This window comes from Homarus americanus, unplaced genomic scaffold, assembly GCF_018991925.1.
Source record: "Homarus americanus isolate GMGI-L3 unplaced genomic scaffold, GMGI_Hamer_2.0 scaffold4896, whole genome shotgun sequence".
In the NCBI taxonomy this organism is placed as follows: Eukaryota; Metazoa; Arthropoda; class Malacostraca; order Decapoda; family Nephropidae; genus Homarus; species Homarus americanus.
The window spans coordinates 8,673,845-8,699,256 of NW_024749657.1; the positions used below are offsets into that span (position 1 = coordinate 8,673,845).

Genomic DNA, 25,412 nt, shown 5'->3' on the forward strand with positions numbered 1-25,412 from the left:
TAATGGAACAATCACTGAACATAATGGAACAATCACTGAACATAATGGAACAATCAATGAACATAATGGAACAATCAATGAACATAATGGAACAATCAATGAACATAATGGAACAATCACTGAGCATAATGGAACAATCACTGAACATAATGGAACAATCACTGAACATAATGGAACAATCAATGAACATAATGGAACAATCAATGAACATAATGGAACAATCAATGAACACAATGGAACAATCACTGAGCATAATGGAACAATCACTGAACATAATGGAACAATCACTGAACATAATGGAACAATCACTGAACATAATGGAACAATCAATGAACATAATGGAACAATCAATGAACATAATGGAACAATCAATGAACATAATGGAACAATCAGCCGAAGCCACAATGGAACAATCCAATGAACATAATGGGAACAAATGGCATAATGGAACAATCAATGAACATAATGGAACAATCAGTGGTATAATGGAACAATCAATGAGCATAATGGAGCAATCAGTGAGCATATTGGAACAATCAATGACCATAATGGAGCAATCAGCAGCCATAATGGAACAATCCAATGAACATAATGAAACAATCAATGACCATAATGAGACAAATAATGAACATAATGGAACAATCAGCCGAACAATGCAGAACAATCAGTGAACATAATGGAACAATCAATGACCACAATGGAACAATCAGTGAACATAATGGAACAATCACTGAACATAATGGAACAATCAATGAACATAATGGAACAATCAATGAACATAATGGAACAATCAATGAACATAATGGAACAATCACTGAGCATAATGGAACAATCACTGAACATAATGGAACAATCATGCATATCGGTCAACAAGTGACTCAGCATAATTGTTCAGCCGAGTTTGAGTGAGTGTTTAACGATCGTGTCTGGTAGTTAAGGGTATTTAATGACCCTATTAAGCAGTTAATAGTGTTTAACAATCCTGTCCGGTAGTTAATGGTGTTTAACGATTCTATCAGGTAGTTATGTGTCTAACGAGCCTTCTCAAGTGGTGAAATGTGTTTAACGACTCTGTCAGGTGCTAAAGGGCGATTGACGACCCTGTTAAGCGTACAATTGTGTTTAACGAACCTGCTAAGTTAACAGGGCTGTTAAACAAGCCTGTCAAGTAAATAGTACTGTTTAACGAGCGTCATGTGTGGAGAGGAGTGTTTAACGAGGCCGCTAAGTGGAAAGCAATGTTTAACGAGGCTGCTATGTGGAAAGCAATGTTTAACGAGGCTGATAAGTGGACAGAAGTATTTAACGAACCAGATATGTGAAGAGGAGTGTTTAACGAACCAGATATGTGAAGAGGAGTGTTTAGCGAACCTGATATGTGGAGTGTTTAACGAGCCAGCTACTGTACGTGGAGAGGAGTATTTAACGAGGCTGTTAAGTGTAGTGGAGTGTTTAACGAGACTGCTAAGTGGAAAGTTGTGCTTAACAAACCGGATATGTGGATAGGAGTGCTTAACGAGACTGCTAAGTAAAGAGGAGTGTTTAACAAGGGCATTAAGTAGTTGAGGGTAGATTAGGACTTACCATCACACTTATATGATGACTTTGAAATAAATTAGTGTAGTAGGAGAGACTTTTGGCCTGAGAGACAGAGAGAGACTTGTTGTGGACCTGGAGCACTAGTAGGACCTGGAGCACTAGTAGGACCTGGAACACTAGTGGGACCTGGAGCACTAGTAGAACCTGGAGCATTAGTAGGACCTGGAGCATTAGTAGGACCTGGAACACTAGTGGGACCTGGAGCACTAGTAGGACCTGGAGCACTAGTAGGACCTGGAACACTAGTGGGACCTGGAGCACTAGTAGGGACCTAGAGCACTAGTAGGGGCCTGGAACACTAGTCGGACCTGGAGCGCTAGGTGGGGACCTGGGAACACTAGTAGACCTGAAACACTAGTAGACCTGAACACTAGTAGGACCTGGAACACTAGTAGACCTGGAACACTAGTGGTAGGGACCTGAGCACTGGGGGTAGACCTGAACACTAGTAGGGCCTGTGGGAACAATTAGGTGCAGGATTCTGGAGCACTAGTGACCTGGAACACTAGTAGGACCTGGAGCATTAGTAGACCTGGGAAACACTAGTAGACCTGGAGCAATTAGTAGGGTCTAGAGCAATTAGTAGGACCTGGAGCATCAGTAGGACCTGGAACAATTAGTGGTACCCTGGGAGCACTAGTAGGACCTGAACACTAGTAGACCTGAACACTAGTAGACTTGTTAATTAGTAGGGCCTAAAACACAGGACCTGGAGCATTCTGAACACTATTAGTGGGACCTGGAAATACTAGTAGTGACCTGGAACACTTAGTAGGACCTGGAACACTAGTAGACCTGGAACACTGCAGGACCCGGGAACACTAGGTAGGGGACCCAGAGCACTAGTAGGACCTGGAACACTAGTAGGACCTGGAACACTAGTAGGACCTGGAGCACTAGTAGGACCTGGAACACTAGTAGGACCTGGAGCACTAGTAGGACTTGGAACACTAGTAGGACCTGGAGCACTAGTAGGACCTGAACGCCTAGGAGGACTTGAAAGACGTGATGCATGAGAATCTAATAGACCAGGAGGACCTGAATGACCTGGAACACTAGTAGGACCTGAAAGACTAGGACCTGGAGGACTGTGAGGGGAAACATTGATTGTGTTCCCCTCAGGCCAGAGTTTATGCTGCTAGTGAGCGAGGGGGACAGTGGCTGGTAGTCTTTGATTCCTCCCGCATTTACTCCCTTGTTCTATTTATCTATTCATCTGTATATCAATGTATTTTTTTTTCGCTTCCCCTCTTTCTCTTTCTCGTTCATTTACCACTTGTGTGTGTGTGTGTGTGTGTGTGTGTGTGTGTTAGATACCTCACATATCTCACACATCTGAACAAAACTTTAATATTTGGCGTCGATGATTGGTGGTATTAACGATGACGTCACAAGATGGCGGCAACAATTGATGAAGAAAAACAAACATACACGTCTATGATTGGTGGTATTAACGATGACGTCACAAGATGGCGGCAACAATTGATGAAGAAAAAACAAACATACACGTCTATGATTGGTGATAATTACGATGACGTCACAAGATGGCGGCAACAATTGATGAAGAGTAAACAAAGTGAAGTGTCTGGTGGTGTTGGTAATGAGTGTATAAAGAGTCTCTCATATTTACCCAGCAGACACATTAATTTACTGTGGTTGACGGCGAGTTCTCTTATCTGTCTGTCTGTCTAACAATCAACATTATATCTATCTATCTATCTATCAATATGTTTATGTATGTATGTATGTATGTCTGTATGTATGCATTCTCTCACATAGCCTGCAGTGTAGCCAGAACCAGGAGTTAAAACGACCCTTACTCACTCGTCTCCGCCCTTACACTTACCATGTACTGTGTGTTTTACTATAGTGTTCACCTCTGCCACACCTACCACCACCGTTACACCACCGTCACTACACCATTACACAAATATTACACCTCCACCACACCTCTGGCAAAACATCATCACCACCATCACAACACCATCACATCACCACAACACACCCATTCCTTCTTTACCTTCTTCTCATCTAAGCATCACCACACCACCATTACAACCATCACCAAAACACCATCATTCCACCACCACACCACCATTACACCCACACCATAACACCTACTAGACACCATACTACCCTCCTCCCCCCCCCCTACTGTACCCTCACCATCACACACAACAGATAAATATTTCCTCTCAACTGATTAAATAATACGACTCCACTCTACAGATTAAACTGAAACGCTAAATATTACACCAAGATAACATGAACAATTTTACTGAGATGCGGCGATGGAAAGGAGATCAAATTTAGTTCCAGAATGTTTTAAGAAATGGTTCGCTTACCTTAGTTTTGTCCATGTGTGTGTGTGTGTGTGTGTGTGTGTGTGTGTGTGTGTGTGTGTGTGTGTGTGTGTGTGTGCGTGTGTGTGTGTGTGTGTGTGTTGTTTTCTTGGAAAGTATTTTGTGTTTTTATATTTAGCGGATGAGTTAGGTTAGGTTAGGCTAGGTTAGGCTAGGTTAGGTTAGGTTAGGTTAGGTTAGGTTAGGTTAGGTTAGGTTTAGTTAGGTTTGGTTTGTTGTCGTGCTTGTGTGATTTTGTTTTGGTTGTGTCTGTCTCATACATACATACATACATACATACATACATACATACATACATACATACATACATACATACTTACATACTGTACACACACACACACACACACGGACCTTCCGGACCCATCACACAGAACTGTGGCGTGGTATGCTTAACTCCTGGAGAGACAGAGAGAGACAGACAGACAGACATATGTAAGCTAGGCAGTTAGAAGATGATTAGACAGACTGACAGAGATAGACAGACAGAGATACAAGTCAGACAGAAAACAGAGAGAGAGAGAGAGAGAGAGAGAGAGAGAGAGAGAGAGAGAAGAGAGAGAGAGAGAGAGAGAGAGAGAAAATCGGGAAAGAACGAAGGAAGGAAAGAAGATGGAAGAAAGACCAACTTATCCTCAAGAATTTATTTAGTCGTCAGTGGTGGACAAAGACCTTAATTAAAACTTTAAATCGCCTTTCCTCAGTCGCTCCACCTCGCCCACCCCCATCCCCCCACCTCCACCCCCTTCACCCCCCTCCACCCCCACCCCTCCACCTCCCACCGCCTTGAGTTCCTACAGAGATTGACAATACTGGAGACAGATTACGGAGCTGCAGGTTTAGCATGAAATATATTGGTTAAGACGAAGCTAATGTGTAAATAAATGACTCTCCTCTCCTATCTGTTGCAACACTTGCACCACTGGATCAGGAAAAGGGAGAGCCAAGATGTGTGGTTGCAGCCTGCGCTCCTGCCTCACCACATAAATCAACTCACGGGCAGCCATCATCCAGTTCATCATACCTCTCATCATCAAAATCCCTATACCGCCCAAAAAGTCCTATGGCGATGGACGAGTGGCGACGGGGACAGGCAGAGATGACTACCGCGAGTCTAGTCACAAGGGCGGCACAGATAATATGGTCGTTTATACACTGGGATCTAGGCAGAAGTGCAATCCGTTCCAGTCTGTACGACTGAGCACCCCTTTCGAGGAGCCACTCTGCTCACCCCACATGGGGAGGGGGCTAAAAAAGGTGCCCTAAACATAGCCTGCCTAAGAAACCCAACCTGACTGGGCAACCGCACCCAGTAAGGTCATCCTTATGCGGTCGAAAACACAACCAAAATCACAGATCCAAACAAAAACAAACTATGCAACCTCTTATGGTTGCTCCATGGAATGTCAGGACCCTTCTGGACACTGGCACAATTGCGCGTCCTGAAAGAAGAACCGCCCTTGTGGCAAAAGAGCTGGCTAGGTATAACATCGACAGAGTAGCCAGAACGGGGGTCTGGTTACACCTTCATCTGGAAGGGTAAGCCTGCTGCGGAGACAAACCGCATTTATGGAGTTGACTTTGCCATCCGCCAACGCTTCCTACACAGGCTAACTGAAATGCCTATTAAGATCAACTAGCGCCTCATGACGCTTCGAGTCCCACTGAATCACTCACATCATGCCTTCTTCATCAGTGCATACGCCCTAACACACTGGATACAGAGGACGATATCAAGGAGGCCTTTTACGCCGACCTCGACAGAGTGTTAACCTCTATCCCCAGAGAAGATAAGGTTGTGCTCCTTGGCGACTTTTATGCCAGAGTTGGCAGAAATGCTGACATTTGGCAGGGAACCATAAGGAGTAATGGACTAGGGAAGTGTAATCCCAACGGCCTACTCCTCCTCAACAAGTGTGCTACACACAACCTCACTATCACCAATACCTTGTTTAGGCAGGCCGATAGGTTCAAGGGTTCGAGGCAACACCCACGATCCAAACACTGGCATCTCATTGACTACATCATTGTCAGAGAAAGAGATCGCCGAGATGTCCTCATCACCCGTGCCATGCGTGGCTCAGACCACTGTGACACTGATCATCGACTTGTCAGATCTAAGCTCTCACTTCACGTTGCCCCAAAACGGCGAAGGCAGCAAGCCTCCAGAAGAGGTTTTAATACAAAGCGTCTGGAGGATCCAGCGGTAGCACAAGCTTTCAGAGAGCCGCTCGAACATGGGCTGATAAACAACCCAACAGCAAACAACGTGAATCCCAGTGCCGAATGGGATACTCTTAATACTGTTATGATAAAAACCTGCAGAGAGACCCTCGGCCAGATCAAAAGAATACACCAGGACTGGTTTGATGAAAAGACCAGGCAATCAAAGCACTCATCAATGATAAACGTGCTGCTTTTACTGACTGGCAGAACAACCCTCAGTCTCGTACTAAAGGTGATACCTTCCACATGAAGAAAGCGGCAGCCCAGCAGGAACTTCGCAATCTAAAGAAAGACTGGCTTAAAAATAAAGCATGTGAAGCACAAAAACTTGCAGATCAGCACAAGCTGCGCGATTTTTTCATTTTTACTCAAACATTTTATGGGCCAGTCACTCATGGCGCAGCCCCCCTCCGCTCTTCTGACGGTAACCTCATAATTAAAGACGATGAAGGCCTCCTTCAGCACTGGAAAGAGCACTACCATTCCTTCCTCAACAGAAACACCGATGTGGATGTCCTGACTACCCAGCAGGTCCCTCAGCATCCAGGAGGGAGCTGACCCACCTCAGCTATCCTCCATCCCTGGATGAGGTAGCTACTGCCATCAAGCAGATGAAAAATAACAAAGCCTCAGGGCCTGATGGAATCCCAGCCGAGGTGTATAAAGGTGTACATACATACAGACACACACATACATCTCTCATCAGGCCATATAGCACGCGGACTTCCATATACAAACAATACCTCACTAGTGGGGAATCGAACCCTGGACCTCTGTGTGTGAACAGGGATCACTACCACCGCGCCACAACATACATACATACACTTGAACTGCTGGCTTGAACCTTTAAAACCACAATTAATATTCATAAGATTACGTAGATTAAATTAACATTATATAAAAAGTTATATATATATATATATGTACAGTATGTATGAATATATATATATATATATATATATATATATATATATATATATATATATATATATATATATATATATTCGGTTATGTACAGTATGTATGAATATATCTGTCTCTGTCTGTCTGTCTGGCTGTCTGTCTATCTATCTATCTATCTATCTATCTATTTATCTATCTATTTATCTATCTACCTATCTATCTATCTATCTATCTATCTATCTATCTATCTATTTATCTATCTATCTATTTATCTATCTATCTATCTATCTATCTATTTATTTATCTATCTATTTATCTATTTATCTATCTATCTATCTATCTATCTATCTATCTATTTATTTATCTATCTATTTATCTATCTATCTATCTATCTATTTCCTCTGCCAGGAAGGTTCATGTAATCTTGGATCATAAAAAGTAATTTAACGTGATGAAGTTTATTTTATAACATGACTGGAGAAGGGAGGGAGGGAGGAGGGAGGAGGGAGGAGGAGGGAGGGAGGGAGGAGGGAGGAGGAGGAGGGAGGAGGAGGGAGGGAAGGAGGGAGGGAGGGAGGAGGGAGGGAGGAGGAGGAAGGGAGGGAGGAGGACTGACATGAAAGGGGCGGAGGAACGGCGGCAGGGAGAAGGAAGAGAAAGGAGGATGGAAGGGAGAGAGAGAATTGAACCAGAAAGAAAGGGAGAAAAGGAGGGAAGGGAAGGCGGGAGAGAGTAAAGAAAAAGGAGGATGGATGCAGTAAGAGAGAGAGAGGTAAGGTTTAATATGTTGATGGAGACAAGGGTAGAAATTATATAGTTTGTGAGGTGAGGGGAGGGGGAGTATGTTGCATGTTGTTGTAGTATGCTGTAGTATGCTGTAGTATGCTGTAGTATGTTTTACTATATTGTAGTATATTGTAGTATGTTTTAGTATGCTGTAGTATGTTTTAGTATGCTGTAGTATGTTGTAGTATGTTGTAGTATGTTTTAGTATGTTGTAGTATGTTGTAGTATGTTGTAGTATGCTGTAGTGTATTGTAGTATGTTGTAGTATGCTGTGGTCATGTTCTAGTATCCACCACACAACACCACGACCCATTGTTATTGTTATTGCTTACGTTCGCATAGGAGCAGCTGACTTGATCCGGATTCTAAGGAGACCAACACCACCTTACCATCTGACCACACTGATGTATAAAGCTCCTCAATGGCGTCTGGGGTGCATTGAGACTCTACCTTTGAGATAAATTCCACTTACCATGTAGTTAGAGGAGAGGAACCCTAAATTAGCCCTAAATGAGGCTTATAATAGGAATAAATACCCTGTTGAGACGATACGGCAGTGTGTGTGTGTGTGTGTGTGTGTGTGTGTGTGTGTGTGTGTGTGTGTGTGTGTGTGTGTGTGTGTGTGTGTGTGTTTTCATAGTTTTTTTATGATGTTTGACTAGAAAATGTAATATAAATCAAGTCTCCTGTATGATGTTAAATGGGGTGACTCTCTTGATACGTCAGAGGTCAAAGGTCAGAGGTCAAAGGTCAGAGGTCAAGGTCACAATGTCCCCCTAAAAAAAATATGCCAAAAAATTTTTACATCGTCAAAATAGCGAGGCTGGAGCGAGGTATGTCATCCGTGATTGTCTTGTTACATGACAACTTTTAAATTACGAGAGATAGTTGGTCTCTCTCGTTATCTCTCTCTCTCTCTCTCTATCTCTCTCACACACAGAGGGTGGAGGAAGGGAGGGAGAGAGAGATTCGTGGCAGCTGTTTCCCCTCATTCCCCCCTTACTCTCACAGCAGAGGGGGAGAGGGGAGAGAGAAAGAGAGAGAGGGATGCACGTGGACGTCTCTCTCTCTCTCTCTCTCTCTCTTCTCTCTCTCTTCCAGAAGGGTAAGGGGTGGGAGAGAATGAGGAGAGAGTTAGACGGGTCAAAGAGATTAGGTGAGTGAGTGGGAATTGTGGGAGAGAGAAAAGAGCAAATGAGAAACCTGGGAGAGGGAAGGAGAGGGAGTGAGAGGGGACGGGAGTGAGGGGAGGCAATGAGTGTAGTAATTACCTCTCTCTCTCTCTCTCTCTCTCTCTCTCCTGGTTGTGTATCTTAGTGAGTGGAAGTGAGAGTGAGAGACAGACATTTGAGAGAGAGAGGCGTAATGACAATCGGTAGTAGTTATAGGAGGTGTTGGCAGTTTTAGGTCTCGGTAATTAGGTCGTTATAGCGAAGGGAGAGTCGTTGATCAACCCGCTAACGACCCCCTATGTTGTAGTAAGCTGGCCACCTCTATGCTGTGCTCTCACGAAGCTGTAATAAGCTGTTCTAGGCTGTAAGGTGACTAAGCTGTACTCTCACAAAGCTGTATTCTTACTAAACTGTATTAAGCTGTACTCACTAAGCTGTACTAAACTGTACTCTCTCAATAAGCTGTACTAAACTGTACTCTCAATAAGCTGTAATCTCACTTAGCTGTACTCTCACTAAACTGTGTTCTCACTAAGCTGTACTAAGCTGTAATCTCACTTAGCTGTACTCTCACTAAACTGTGTTCTCACTAAGCTGTACTAAGCTGTAATCTCACTTAGCTGTACTCTCACTAAACTGTGTTCTCACTAAGCTGTACTAAGCTGTAATCTCACTTAGCTGTACTCTCACTAAGCTGTGTTCTCACTAAGCTGTAGACTCCTTAAGCTGAACAAAGCCCTACTTTCAATAAACTGTACTCATACTAAACTGCACTAACCAATACTCTCACTAAGCTGTACTCTCGCTAAGCTTTACACAGGGTGGGTGTGATATCGGGTGAGTGACGCCCATAACCCAGTGTGATAACAGCTTAGTGCAGCATTAATGACCAAACTTCGTAAGATCTTCAAATATTACCTCTAACAACTGTCTCTCTTACTGTCTCTCGGTCTTAATAATGTCTCTTGCTGTCTCTCATTATCTCTTATTGTTCCTCTTAATACAGTCTCTTATTGTCTCTCACTCTGTCTCACTGTAACTTAACACTGTCTCTTACTGTCTCTCGGTCTTAATAATGTCTCTTGCTGTCTCTCATCTCTGTCTTTCATTATCTCTTATCGGTCCTCTTAATACAGTCTCTTATTGTCTCTCACTCTGTCTCACTGTAACTTAACACTGTCTCATACTGTCTCTCGGTCTTAATAATGTCTCTTGCTGTCTCTCATTATCTCTTATTGTTCCTCTTAATACAGTCTCTTATTGTCTCTCACTCTGTCTCACTGTAACTTAACACTGTCCCATACTGTCTCTCACTGTCTCTTAGCCAAATCTGTCACATCTTTAACATTCAATTACCACTATCTCATATAATCTCTCACCGGTCTTCCATCACTGTCTCATACCAGTCTCATCCGATCTCTCCTCAAGTTTCTCCAACTGTCTCACACACATTCATTATCCCACCACAGTCTCTCAAAATCTCTCACTATATTTTACATCACTCATTTTTTTTATCTCTCACCACCAGTCTCACTATCTCTCACCACAGTCTCTCACTATCTCTCACAAATATATCCTAATAACTCTCATAACTATCTCCCACAACTGTCTCACTATCTCTCACTATGTCTCACAAATGTCTCTCACTATCTCTCACAACTGTCTCACTATCTCTCACAACTGTCTTACTATCTCTCACTACAGTCTCGCTACTTTCACAACAATCTCCTAATAACCCTATCAACCATCTCTCACTATCTCTCACCACAGTCTCTCACTATCTCTCACCACAGTCTCTCACTATCTCTCACATCTGAAAGGAATTCGCGACAGGAAAAACAGATATATAAGTTTAACAACCAAGGAATATGACCCAACTTTGTGGCTTTGGTGGTATATTTTGGTTCAGCGAGAGGTTGTGGTTGTGAAAGGTTGTGGTGGTGGGAGGTTGTGGTTGTGGGAGGTTGTGGTTGTTTGGAGGTTGTGGTTGTGAGAGGTTGTGGTGGTGAGTTGTGGTTTGGGAGGTTGTGGTGGTGGGAGGTTGTGGTGGTGGGAGGTTGTGGTGATGGAAGGTTGTGGTGGTGTGGGAGGTTGTGGTGGTGGTGGGAGGTGGTGGTGGGAGGTTGTGGTGGTGGGCGGTTGTGGTTGGAGGTTGCTGTTGTGGGAGGTTGTGGTGGTGGCAGGTTGTGGTGGTGGCAGGTTGTGGTGGTGGTGGGAGGTTGTGGTGGTGGTGGGAGGTTGTGGTGGTGGTGGAGGTTGTGGTGGTGGAGGTTGCGGTGGTGGTGGGAGGTTGTGGTGGTGGTGGGAGGTTGGTTGGAGGAGGTTGCTGTTGTGGGAGGTTGTGGTGGTGGGAGGTTGTGGTGGTGGGAGGTTGTGGTGGTGGTGGGAGGTTGTGGTGGTGGTGGGGGCTGTGGTGGTGGTGGGAGGTTGTGGTGGTGGTGGGGGTTGTGGTGGTGGTGGGAGTGTGGTGGTGGTGGGAGGTTGTGGTGGTGGAGGTTGTGGTGGTGGTGAGGTTGTGGTGGTGGTGGCAGGTTGTGGTGGTGGTGGGAGGTTGTGTGGTGGTGGGAGGTTGTGGTTGGAGGAGGTTGCTGTTGTGGGAGGTTGTGGTGGTGGTGGAAGGTTGTGGTGTGGTGGGAGGTTGGTGGTGGTGGGAGGTTGTGGTGGTGGTGGGAGGTTGTGGTTGTGGTGGGAGGTTGTGGTGGTGGTGGGAGGTTGTGGTGGTGGGAGGTGGGGGAGGTTGTGGTGGTGGTGGGAGGTTGTGGTTGGAGGAGGTTGCTGTTGTGGGAGGTTGTGGTGGTGGCAGGTTGTGGTGGTGGGAGGTTGTGGTGGTGGTGGGAGGTTGTGGTGGTGGTGGGAGGCTGTGGTGGTGGTGGGAGGTTGTGGTTGTGGTGGGAGGTTGTGGTGGTGGTGGGAGGTTGTGGTGGTGGGTGGGAGGTTGTGGTGGTGGTGGGAGGTTGTGGTGGTGGTGGGAGGTTGTGGTTGGAGGAGGTTGCTGTTGTGGGAGGTTGTGGGTGGTGGTGGGGGAGGTTGTGGTGGTGGTGGGAGGTTGTGGTGGTGGTGGGGAGGTTGTGGTTGTGGTGGGAGGTTGTGGTTGGAGGTTGCTGTTGTGGGAGGTTGTGGTGGTGGCAGGTTGTGGTGGTGGGAGGTTGTGGTGGTGGGAGGTTGTGGTGGTGGTGGGAGGTTGTGTGGGAGGTTGTGGTTGGAGGAGGTTGCTGTTGTGGGAGGTTGTGGTGGTGGGAGGTTGTGGTGGTGGGAGGTTGTGGTGGTGGGAGGTTGTGGTGGTTAGGAGGTTGTGGTGGTGGGAGGTTGTGGTGGTGGTGGTGGAAGGTTGTGGTGGTGGGAGGTTGGTGGTGGTGGGAGGTTGTGGTGGTGGTGGAAGGTTGTGGTGGTGGGAGGTTGTGGTGGTGGTGGGAGGTTGTGGTGGTGGGAGGTTGTGGTGGTGGTGGGAGGTTGTGGTGGTGTGGTGGTGGAAGGTTGTGGTGGTGGTGGAAGGTGTGGTGGAGGTTGTGGTGGTGGAGGAGGTGGGTGGTGGGAGGTCAGGTGGTTAGAGGAGTTGTGTGGTGGGAGGTTGTGGTGGTGGTGGTGGAAGGTTGTGGTGGTGGGAGGTTGTGGTGGTGGTGGAAGGTTGTGGTGGTGGGAGGTTGTGGTGGTGGAGGAGGTTGTGGTGGTGGGAGGTTGTGGTGGTGGGAGGTTGTGGTTGAGGAGGTTGTGGTTGAGGGTTGTGGTTGAGGGAGGTTGTGGTGGTGGTGAAGGCTGTGGTGGTGGAGGAGGTTGTGGTGGTGGGAGGTTGTGGTGGTGGAGGAGGCTGTGGTGGTGGGAGGTTGTGGTGAGGAGGTTGTGGTGGTGGGAGGTTGTGGTGGTGGGAGGTTGTGGTGGTGGGAGGTTGTGGTGGTGGGAGGTTGTGGTGGTGGGAGGTTGTGAATAGGGTTTTGTCCAGGGGAAAAATAACCGCTGGGAATGATGTGTGTTCATTGGTCGTTCCTTACCATGACGTCAGCTAACATATGCAGGAAAAGACGTACGTTGATTGGTTCTTGCCTACCACAACCAGGACGTATGGTGATTGGTCGTCGCCTACTATGACGTCATCTCGTGCATGAGGGTAGGACATGTAATGATTGGTCGTGACCCACTATGACGTCAGGTAGCGAGAGTCGTGATTGGTGGCCGTCCACAATAACTTCTATAATGAAGCTGGACTTGTTTGTCAGTGTCTTGGAGGGAAGAGATAATTTTATTACCCAACTTTTACACAAAATATTACACCAATTTTCTGCCGTGATGACAACAAAGCCAGGGCGAGCGTTCAACACCGCCTGACATTTCCTTAATACCACAACGTCACGTTATCTGAAAACACCCCAGACGAGCTCATCCATAACACTGCTCCGCCAAGACAAACACTCAACAGTGCCTGGCGTTTCCTTTAAGTCCATAATGAGAGAAGCTGAGCCTGTCGAACGTTCGCCTCAGCAGTAATTTGTGTTAAGGATAGTGGCATCTGTCAACATCACAGTAGACAAGACAGGGACAGATGCACAAAGACTGACCCTGGCTGTGTCGAATAATGATCTGTGTAGTTCAAGTGAGTTAGTAAGATGGGTGGTTGGGTGGTTGGGTGGCGGAAGGTTGTGTGGTAGATGGTTGTGTGGTGGGAGGTTGTATGGTTGGGTGGCGGAAGGTTGTGTGGTGGGAGGTTGTGTGGTTGTGTGGGTGGAGGTTGTGTGGTTGTGTGGTGGGTGGTTGTGTGGTTAGGGGTTGAAGGTTGTGTGGTGGAGGTTGTGTGGTTGTGTGGTGGGAGGTTGTGTGGTTGGGTGGTGGGAGGTTGGGGTGGGAGGTTGTGTGGTTGTGTGTGGGGTGGTTGTGTGGTGGAGGTGTAGGGGAGGTGTGGTGGGTGGCAGAAGGTTGTGTGGGTGGGAGGTTGTGTGGTTGTGTGGTGGGAGGTGTGGCTGTGTGTGGTGTGTGTGGTTGGGGGTTGTAGGTGTGGGTGGGAGGTTGTGTGGTTGTGTGGTGGGAGGTTGTGTGGTTGGGTGGTGGGAGGTTGTGGGTGAGGTTGTGTGGTTGTGTGGTGGGAGGTTGTGTGGTTGTGGGTGGGTGGTTGTGTGGTGGGAGGTTGTGTGGGTGGGGAGGTTGTGGTTGGGTGGCGGAAGGTTGTGGTGGAGGTTGTGTGGTTGTGTGTGGAGGTTGTGTGGTTGTGGTGGGAGGTTGTGTGTGCGGTTGAAGGTTGTGTGGTGGGAGGTTGTGTGGTTGTGTGGTGGAGGTTGTGGTGGGAGGTTGTGTGGGGTGGTGATGCTATGGGTTGTGTGGTGGAGGTTGTGTGGGTGTGTGGTGAGGTTGTGTGGTGTGTGTGGTGGAGGTTGTGTGGGTTGTGTGGTGGAGGTTGTGTGGTTGTGTGGTGGGATGTTGTGTGGTTGTGTGTGGGAGGTCATGTGGTGGGAGGCAGTGGTTGGGGTTGTGTGGTGGGAGGCTGTGTGGTGGAGGTTGTGTGGTGGGAGGTTTTGTGGTGGAGGTTGTGTGGTGGGAGGTTGTGTGGTGGGAGGCGTGGCTGGGGCGGTTGAAGGTCAGGTGGTGGAGGTCTGTGGGAGGTTGTGTGGTGGAGGTTGTGTGGCTGTGTGGTGTAGGTTGTGTGGTGGGAGGCTGTGTGGTTGAGGTTGTGTGGTGGTGGTGAGGTTGTGTGGGTGGAGGTTGTGTGGTGGGTGTGTGGTGGGGTGTGGTTGTGTGGTGGAGGTTGTGTGGTGTGTGGTGGGAGGTTGTGTGGTTGTGTGGTGGGAGGTTGTGTGGTGGGTAGGTTGTGGTGGTGGAGGTTGTGTGGTGGAGGTTGTGTGGTGGGAGGTTATGTGGCTGTGTGGTGGGAGGTCGTGGTTGAGGTTGTGTGGGTGGGTTGTGGTGGGAGGTTGTGTGGGTGGGAGGTTGTGTGGTTGTGTGGTGGGAGGTTGTGTGGTTGGGTGGTGGGAGGTTGTGTGATTGAGGTGTGGTGGGTGGCTGTGTGGTGGGAGGTTGTGTGGTGGAGGTTGTGTGTGGTTGTGTGGTGGAGGTTGTGTGGTGATAGGTGGTTGTGTGGTGGAGGTTGTGTGGTGGTGGGGAGGTTGTGTGGGTGGGTGGTTGTGGATGTGTGGTGGAGGTGTGTGGTGGTGGTTGTGGTTGGGTGGTGAGGTTGTGTGGGAGGTTAGGTTGTGGCAGGGGAGGTTGTGTGGGTGTGTGGTGGAGGTTGTGTGTGGTGGGTGGTGAAGGTTGTGTGGTTGTGTGGTGGGTGGTTGTGTGGTAGGAGGTTGTGTGGTGTGGGTTGTGGTTGTGTGTGGTAGGTTATGTGGTGGGTGGTTGTGTGGTGGGTGGTGGAAGTTGTGTGTGGTGGTTGTGGTGGGTGGCTGTGTAGTGGTGGTTGTGTGGGGTGGTTGTATGGTAGGTGGTGGAAGGTTGTGTGGTGGGTGGTTGGTGGTGTGGCTGTAGTGGGTGGTTGTGTGGTGGCCGTACACTCAGTATATCAGGGCTGTAGTGGCCGTACATTCCACTGTTCTTGTGTGCACTATGAACACGTCCAGTTAAGCAAACTTTCTGTCATAAACTTGTCTCATTGGTCGAGTTATTGTCGCTCTAATTTATCCCCTGATTATTTTGTTGCGAGTCTGGTGCTTGTGGTGTGCTTGTAGTGTGCTTGTGGTGATTGTGGTGTGCTTGTAGTGTGGTTATAATGTGCTTGTGGTGATTGTGGTAGGTCTATGGTGCTTATAGTGTGCTTGGGGTAGGCCTATGGTGCTTGTGGTGTGTTTGTGGTAATTGTGGGTCTATGGTGCCTGTGGTGATTGTGGTGTGCTTGTAGTGATTGTAGGTCTATGGTGATTGTGGTTTGCTTGTAGTGATTGTGGTGTGCTGTGGTGATGGTGGTGTGCTTGTGTTTGTGGGTCATGGTGCTTGTAGTGTGCTTGTAGTGTGCTTGTAGGTGTGTGTGTGTGTGTACGTTACTGTGGTCATAAGATAAAACAGGTGTGTAGTGGTGCAAGTGTGTGGAGTAGGTCGCAACAGATTGTGGTAGTGGTGGTCAAATGTCAGGTTGTGGTAGGTCGTAACAGGTTGTGGTAGTGGTGGTCGCACAGGTTTGGTAGTGGTGGTCGTAAAGGTTGTGGTAGTGGTGGTCGTAACAGGTTGTGGTAGTGGTGGTCGTAACAGGTTGTGGTAGTGGTGGTCGTAACATGTGGTAGTGGTGGTCGTAACAGGTTGTGGTAGTGGTGGTCGTAACAGGTGTGGTAGTGGTGGTCGTAACAGGTTGTGGTAGTGGGTCGTAACAGGTTGTGGTAGTGGGGGTCGTAACAGGTTGTGGTAGTGGTGGGTCGAACAGTTGTGGTAGTGTAGGTCGAAACAGATTGTAGTGTGGTTGTAACAGGTTGTGGTAGTGGTGGCTGCAACAGGTTGTGGGTAGTGGTGGTCATAACAGGTTGTGGGTAGTGGTGGTCGTAACAGGTTGTGTAGTGGTGGTCGTAACAGGTTGTGGTAGTGGTGGTAACAGGTTGGGGTAGTGGTGGTCGTAACAGGTGTAGTGGTGTGGCAACAGGTGTGGTAGTGTGGTCGTTAGGTTGTGGTAGTGGTGGTCGTAACAGGTGTAGTGGTGGTCGTAGTTAGTTGTGGTAGTGGTGTCGCAACAGGTTGGGTAGTGGTGGTCGCAGGTTGTGGTAGTGGTTCGTAACAGGTTGTGGTAGTGGTCGTAACAGGTCAGGTAGTGGTGGTGTAATAGGTCAGGTAGTGCGGTCGTAACAGGTTGTGGTAATGGTGGTCGTAACAGGTTGGGTTGTGGTTCGTAACAGGTTGTGGTAGTGGTGGTCGTAACAGTTGTGGTAGTGGTGGTCATAACAGGTTGTGGTAGTGGTGGTCGTAACAGGTTGTAGGTGGTGGTCGTAACAGGTTGTAGTGGTGGTCGTAACAGGTTGTGGTAGTGGTGGTCTAACAGGTTGTGGTAGTGGTGTAGTAGGTTGTGGTAGTGGTGGTCGCAACAGGTTAGGTAGTGGTGGTCGTAAGGTTAGTGGGTCACAGGTTGTGGTAGGTCGTAACAGGTTGTAGTGGTGAACAGGTTGTGGTAGTGGTGGTCAAAAGGTTGTGGTAGGTGGTCGTAAAAAAGATAGTCGCCAAACAATACGAAAAAATAATAAACGTAACTAAATATTTCACTAATTTATACGCCTTGACGACGATAACATCCAACATGGCGGCTTACGCTGAGACTATACCGAAGTAGAAATATCAGCAAAATAGAACTTGCTAGGGAAGAATTCGAACGGGGACTGTCAGATCCAGTTGCCGGGGGAGGAAGAGTGAGGGCAAGTAAAAGGATCTTGTTTTGTTGTGTGGAGAAGCTTGATTGCCTCTCTCTCTTCTCTCTCTCACTGCATCACATCTATATTACTAGTGAGAAAATTGGCTCTGTAAGAACCTTTGATGTTGAGTCAAACTTTATTAACGAGAGGATGGTGAGGGAGAGTGAGGGGAGAGGAGGGAGAGTGAGGGAGAATGAGGGAGAATGAGGAGAGTAGGAGTGAGTGGGGGTGTTATATCGTGACTGTATCCTGCTCATGTCTGTATCATAGCACACACACACACACACACACACACACTATGGTATCTTTCTTAGTTTAGTAGTTAATTAAAATATGCAAATGTCATTTTACTCTTGAATCGTAAAGTATGTTGTGACTATATCTACCGAGCCGTGTGTGTGTGTGTGTGTGTGTGTGTGTGTGTGTGTGTGTGTGTGTGTGTGTGTGTGTGTGTGTGTGTGTGTGTGTGTGTGTGTCAGTATAAGGAGTTAAAGGACGGTCTTATACAGCTGATAAAAGAAAACATTTAAGGCAGTAGTAAGTCCCAACTTAACCTAAAATTAGCAATAGTGTAGGTCCTGATACTGCAATTTAAGGGCAGTAATGATGATCCAAAATCCTTACCTAAAATTTAAGCAATAGTGTAGGTCCTGATACTGTACCTAAGTTAAAGCAGAGGTGAATAGGTCCTGGGGCAGTCGGGTGGCCCCTAGGAAGTTAGGGGCAAAGTTACCTAGTACTTCTGCTTACAGAAGCTAGAGAGGAGAGAGAGGGAAGAGAAGAGAGAGAGAGAGAGAGAAGAGAGAGAGAGAGAGAGAGAGAGAGAGAGAGAGAGAATATTGAGGAAAGGAGAGACAAAGAACAAAAAGAAAAGAAAAAAGAAAAGAAAATAAAAAGAAAAAGAAAAGAATAAAGAAAAGAAAAGCAGAAAAAGAAAGAAAGAAAGAAAGAAAGAAAGAAAGGAAAGAAAGTAAAGAAAGAAAATAAAGTGAAGAAAGAAAGAAAGAAGAGAGCCAGAGGGCATACAGTGCCTCCATATTTGATTTAATCCTATATTTTTCAACAGCAGGCGAGAACCAAACCCGACATTCATCCCCCAAGGAGTGAGGTGGTGACGGTAACGTAACCTCTCTCTCTGTCTGTCTGTCTCTCTCTCTCCTCTTCATTCCCTCTCCTTCACTCCTCATCTCTGTCTCTCTTCCAAACTCTTCTTCCCTTCATTCCTCTTCATCTCCCCCCTTAAATCTCTTCATCTCTTTCTGTCTGTCTTTTCTCCTTCTCTTCACTCCTTCACCTATCTCTGTCTCCTCTCTCAAATTTCTCCTTCAATCTCTCCTTTCCGTCCCACTTTCTCTTTCTTTTCTGTTGTTTTCCTTCCATTCACCTTCATACCATTTTCGCTTCTATCTGGGATTTTTGCCATATGTTATTGTTAAGTGTCGGCCTGGACCTTGTGTGTTGTTGTCCTTGTTATGCGTGTTCTTATTTTATTTTGGGTTTGTTCTTGTTGTTGTTCTTGTTTTGCTGGTTTTTTTGTTTGTTTTTTTTTTTCCTCGTCCTTGTTGTTGTTCTTGTCCTTATTGTTTTTGTTTTTATTCTTGTCCTTGTTGCTCTTGTCATTGTTGTTCTTGTCCTTGTTGTCCTTGATGCTCTTGTCCCTTTTGTTCTTGTCCTTGTTGTTCTTGTCCTTGTTTCTTTTGTCCTTGTTGTTCCTGTTCTTGCTCTTCTTGGTTTTGTCCTTGCAGTTCTAGTTGCTCTTGTCCGTGGTTTTGTTATTCTTATCCTCGTTGTTCTTGTTCTTGCTGTCCTGGCTGTGTTCTTGTTCTTACTGTTGTCCTTGTTGTTCTTGTTCTTCTGTTTTTCATTGTTTAAATCGTTGTTATTGCACTTGTTTTGTTCTGTTTGTTCTTTGTGTTCTTGTTTTGTCATCATTCACCGTTTAGCGTTCATTCTGGGGCATTTTTTGTCTTCGTTCATTTATCCAGCGTTCACACCACAGGACACACACACACACACACACACACAAACACACACACACACACACACACACACACACACAACACACAAAAACCAACCATTCCCAATACATTAAACCGAATTTCTGGTGCGTTCAGTTTCCAGCGAGGGTGGAGAGGGAGGGGGAGGTTCACTTTAGCGAGCGTTCACTCTATCGCATCTTTGATCATGAGGATGAAAGCAGTTCTCGACGCAGTTTTACCTTCACGTGAGTGTCGGCCGCCGCTTCGCTCTTTTTATTTTAAATGGGCTTTCAATTTAGTTCTTTACAAGGGTCAAGGTAGTGTGAATAACCTACCTGAAGAATACCGTAATTAAAGGTAAAGAGTTAACACGCTGTGATAATTACCTGGATAATACAGTAATTTCTGGTAATTAAGAACATACAGTAAGAATGGAGTTTAACTGCAGCGGGCCTATTGGGCCCTACTGGGCAGCCTCTTTTACACCCAACCCCTATTGCTCATATATCCATCCAACCTACGTTTAAAGCCATCCAGCGTATTCGAGTTAATGATGATGTTTGATAACTTGTTCCATTCATCCACTACATTATTTCCAAACCAATGTTTACCTATTTCGCGCCTAAATCTAAAATTGTCTAATTAAAAACCATTGTTACGAGTTCGCTCCTGGTTGGATAGTTTGAGTACCTTTGTTATATCACCTTTGTTCAGCCTGACTTCCATTTATACACCTCTAACATATCGCCCCTCACTCTACGTCTCTCGAGGGAGTGCAGATTCAGATGCTTTAACCTGTCTCTGTACTCAAGGTTCCTAATGCCCGGGATTAGTCTTGTCATTCTCCTCTGAATTCTTTCTAGGGATTCTATATCCATTCTGTAATAACAGTGACCAGAACTGAACAGCGTAATCCAAGTGAGGTCACAAGCGCAGGATATAGTTTTAGGATCTCTCGCTGGTCTTGTAACTAACACTCCTTTGTATGAACCCAAGTACTTTGTTGAATATGCATAATAACAATAACAACAAAAACGGTAACAATAACAACAGCAATAATAACAATAACAGTAATAACAACAAAAATAACAATATCATCAACAATAACAAGAAAACAACAATAAAAACAACAGTAAGAACAATAACAACTTAGAAACAATAACATTAACTATAACAATAAACAACAATAAGAAAACAACAAAAACAAACAAAAAAAACAAAAAAACAAAAAAACTACCACAACAACCAAAACAACCACAAAACAACCACAAAAACAACAACAACATAATATTTTAGGTTAATTGCTTAGCCAGAAACATAATAAATTGTTAGAGAGATGATTACAGTAATTAATGAGAGGCACGGTGTGGTGAGAGAGAGAGAGAGAGATAATATCACTCGTCGTTCACACTCGTAAATAAACTTAACACCAATAATATAACTTAACACACATACTACCAATAGCCTTAAGTCTTGGGCTCTACGATTGCCGCCGATAACTTGCGATAATTTCAAGATTATTACGATATCCAAATGGTTCCCCTTCCTCACACTACTACACCCTCACCACCCTTCCTCACACCCTATCACACCCCTCAGCCACCCTTCCTCACACACACCCTCACCACCCTTCCTCACACCCCCCTCCCACCCTTCCTCACACTACACCCTCCACCCTTCCTCCTCCACCCTTACCACCCTTCCTCACACTACACACCCTCACCCACCCTTCTCACACTACTCACCCTTACCACACCCCTCACACTACCCTCACTACCCTTCACTCCACTACACCCTCACTACCCTTCCCTCACACTACTACACCCTCACCACCCTTCCCACACTACTATACCCTCACCCTTCCTCACACTACACCTCACCACCCCTTCCTCACCCACCCTCACCACCCTTCCTCCCTAACCCTCACCACCCTTCCTCACTACACCCCTCACCACCTTCCTCACACTACCTCCCTACCCTTCCTCACACCACCCTCACCACCCTTCCTCCTACACCCTCACCACCTTCCTCTTTTCACCCCTCACCACCCTTCCTCACCTACACCCTCACCACCCTTCCTCCCTACACCCTCACCACCCTTCCCTCACACTTACACCCTTACCCTTCCTCACACTACCCTCTACCACCCTTCCTCACACTACCCTCCTACCCTTCCTCACACTACTATACCCTCCTGCCTTCTTCACACTACCCTCACTACCCTTCCCTCACTACACCCTCACCACCCTTCCCTCACACTACACCCTCACCACCCTTCCTCACTCTCCCTCACCTTCTTCCTACACCCTCACCACCCTTCCTCACACTACACCCTCACCACCCTTCCCTCTACACCCTCACCACCTTCCCACCACCCTTCTTCCACTACACCCTCACCACCCTTCACTCACTACACCCTCACCACCCTTCTTCACTACACCCTCCCCCTTCCTCACACTATCACCCTCACCACCCTTCCTCACACTACACCCTCACCACCCTTTCTCCTACACCCTCCCACCCTTCCTCCACCCTCACCCTTCCTCACACTACACCCTCACCACCCTTCCTCACCCCACCCTCACCACCCTTCCTCACATTACACCTCAACACCCTTCCTCACACTACACCCTCACCACCCTTCCTCACACTACACCCTCACCACCCTTCTTCCTACACCCTCCCACCCTTTCTCACCTACACCCTCACCACCCTTCCCTCACACTACACCCTCACCACCTTCCTCCACCACCACCCTCACCACCCTTCCTCCACACTACACCTCACCACCCTTCCCTCACACTACACCCTCACCACCCTTCTTCACTACCCCCTCACCACCCTTCCTCCACACACTACACCCTCACCACCCTTCCTCACACTACACCCTCACCACCCTTCCTCACACTACTACCCTCACCACCCTTCTTCTTACACCCTCACCACCCTTCCTCACACTACACCCTTACCACCCTTCCTCACACTACACCCTCCCACCCTTCCTCACACTACACCCTCACCCACCCTTCTTACTACACCCTCACTACCCCTTCCTCATTTCACACCCCTCACTACCCTTCTTCACACTACACCCTCACCACCCTTCCTCACCACACCCTCACCACCCTTCTTCCACACTACACCCTCACCACCCTTCTCACATTACACCCTCACCACCTTCTTCACACTACACCCTCACCACCCTTCCTCACACTACACCCTCACCACCCTTCCTCACACCACCCTCACCACCCTTTCTCACCTACCCTCACACCCTTCCTCATTCACCCTCACTACCCTTCCTCACATTACACCCTCAACACCAAAGCTTCCTAAATCAGAAGCTTTTAAAAACGTACATAGCTAATTGATTTTAAGCTTCGACATATAAGATGGATTCTCAAGGGTTCGTAAGCTTAATTCACCTCGTAAATGTGGATGGTAGAGCGCGCCCAACAAGCTAAATTGTCAGAAATTCCATCCAAGCGGCACCAAAATTACTCGGAAACTACAATAACCAGATACGTTCACTGAGCACCATTTAAGCGACAAAATTAACATACACACACACACACACACACACACACACACACACACACACACACACACACACACACACACAATCTTTGTATATTTGGCCTGGGAAAATCTGTGGCCGTGCTGTAAATTTTGGCTGAGCACGACGATACTCTAGCGCGGCACGTCAACTCTTCCCCAGGGTACGATAACCATAACAAAGGCGCTGAAGGAGATCCGGCGCCCATGCATACGATAACCATCACCTCAGATAACACAAAGTCCAGTGTAGTGTGGCGAGAGGAGGGGTAGAGGATGGGTGGATAGTGGTAGAGGAGGGAGGGTGGATGGTGGTGGATAGTGGTTGAATGGATAGTTGGGTTGTGGGTATGACAGGCGCCATCAGATAGCCAGAGTTAGGAGGTGTACTGGCTCTGCTTGTGTCTTGATTTCATTAATGCAATTTTGGGCCGGGTGTGGGTGGTGGGTGGTGGTGGTGTGGTGGTGGTGGTAGGTTATGTGGTGGTGGTGGTGGGTAGTGGTGGTGGTTGGTGGTGGTGGTGTGGTGGTGGTGGTGGTGGTGGTGGTGGTGTGTGTTGTTGGTGGTGGTGGGTGGTGGTGTGGTGGTGGTGGTGGTAGGTGGGGAGTGTTGTTGGTGGGTGGTGGTGAGGTGGTGTGGTGGTGGTGGTGGTGGTGGTGGTGTGGGATGGTGGTGGTGGTGGGAGTGGTGGTGTGTGTGTGGTGGTGGTGGTGGTGGTGTGGTGGTGGTGGTGGTGGTAGGTGGTGTGGTAGTGGGTGTGTGTGGTGGTGGTGTGGTGGTGTGGTGTGGTGTGGTGGTGTGGTGGTGTGGTGGTGGTGTGTAGGTGGTGGTGGTGGTAGTGGTGGTGTGTGGTAGTGGGTGGGTGTGGTGTAGGTGGTGGTAGTGGTAGGTGGTGGTGTGGTGGTGGTGGTGGTGGTGGTGGTGGTGGTGGTGGTGTGGTGGTGTGGTGTGTGTGGTGGGTAGTGGTGGTGGTGGGTGGTGGTGGTGGTGGTGGTGGTAGTGGTGGTGTGTGTGGTGGTGGTGGGTGTGGTGGTGTGGTGGTGTGGTGGTGGTAGTGAGGTGGTGGTGGTAGGTAGGTGGTGGTGGTGGTGGTGGTGTGTGTAGGTGGTGGTGGTGGGTGGTAGGGTGGTAGGTGGTGGTAGTGGTGTGGTGTGGTGGTGGGTAGTGGTGGTGGTGGTGGTAGTGGTAGTGTGGTAGGTGGTGTGTGTGTGTGTGGTGTGGTGGTAGTGGTGGTGGTGGGTGGGTGGTGGTGGTAGGTGGTGGTGGTGATAGTGGTGGTGGTGGTGGTGGTGGTGGTGGTGGTGGTGGTGGTGGTAGTGGTGGTGGTGATAGTAAGACAGTGGTAAAGGATAGTGGTAGTGGATGAGAGAGTTGTGTGTACTGGTGGTGTATCTGATGTACTGGTGAGTTACGTGAGAGAGAGCTCAGGTGTTGCCGACTGACTAATGATGACAAACTGCCGTGGGTGATGCGTTGTTTCTGAGAGAGACAGTGAGAGAGACAGATACCGACAGTGAGAGAGACAGAGAAGGAGACAGGAGAGAGACAGAGAAGGAGACAGTGAGAGACAGATACTGACAGAGAGACAGAGAAGGAGCAGGAGAGAGACAGATAGACAGGAGAGAGACAGAGAAGGAGACAGTGAGAGAGAGAGACACTGACAGTGAGAGACAGAGAAGGAGACAGTGAGAGAGACAGAGAAGGAGACAGGAGAGAGAGACAGATACCGACAGTGAGAGACAGAGAAGGAGACAGTGAGAGAGACAGATACTGACAGTGAGAGAGAGAGACAGAGGAGAAGGAGAGACAGAGTAGAGACAGTGAGAGAGACAGATACCGACAGGAGAGACAGAGAAGGAGACAGGAGAGAGACAGTTACCGACAGTGAGAGAGACAGATACCGACAGTGAGAGAGACAGAGAAGAGACAGGAGAGAGACAGAGAAGCAGACAGGTGAGAGAGACAGATACCGACAGTGAGAGAGACAGAGAAGGAGACAGAGAGAGACAGAGAAGCAGACAGAGAGAGACAGATACCGACAGTGGAGAGAGACAGAGAAGCAGACAGTGAGAGAAGTGAGAAGCAGACAGAGAGACAGAGAAGGAGACAGTGAGAGAGAGAGAAGCAGACAGTGAGAGAGACAGATAGGGACAGAGAGACAGAAGAGAAGGAGAGACAGAGAAGCAGACAGTGAGAGACAGATGCCGGACAGTGAGACAGATACGACAGTGGGAGAGACAGAGAAGCAGACAGTGAGAGAGACAGAAGGGGAGACAGTGAGAGAGACAGATACCGACAGTGAGAGAGACAGAGAAGCAGACAGAGAGACAGAGAAGTGACAGGAGAGAGACAGAGAAGCAGACAGTGAGAGAGACAGATACCGACAGGAGAGAGACAGATACCGACAGTGAGAGAGACAGGAGAGACAGAGAAGCAGACAGTGAGAGAGACAGAGAAGTAGACAGTGAGAGAGACAGAGAAGCAGACAGTGAGAGAGACAGATACCAGGACAGTGAGAGAGACAGATA

The 25,412-nt window shown here is 47.6% G+C and overlaps 1 protein-coding gene across 1 annotated transcript in view; it reads right to left on the reverse strand.

Annotated features, from left to right (window-relative positions):
- Positions 1-1,031: 1,031 nt before the first annotated feature.
- Positions 1,032-25,412, reverse strand: part of LOC121853502 (collagen alpha-4(IV) chain-like) — a 79,434-nt gene continuing 55,053 nt past the window's right edge. Inside the window, exons 4-6 of the mRNA XM_042347653.1 lie at positions 2,349-2,687; positions 1,635-1,841; positions 1,032-1,101 (exon numbers count right to left, since the gene is read on the reverse strand). Coding sequence (XP_042203587.1) covers positions 1,032-1,101; positions 1,635-1,841; positions 2,349-2,687 — 616 coding nt within the window. The remainder of the gene's footprint in view (positions 1,102-1,634; positions 1,842-2,348; positions 2,688-25,412) is intronic.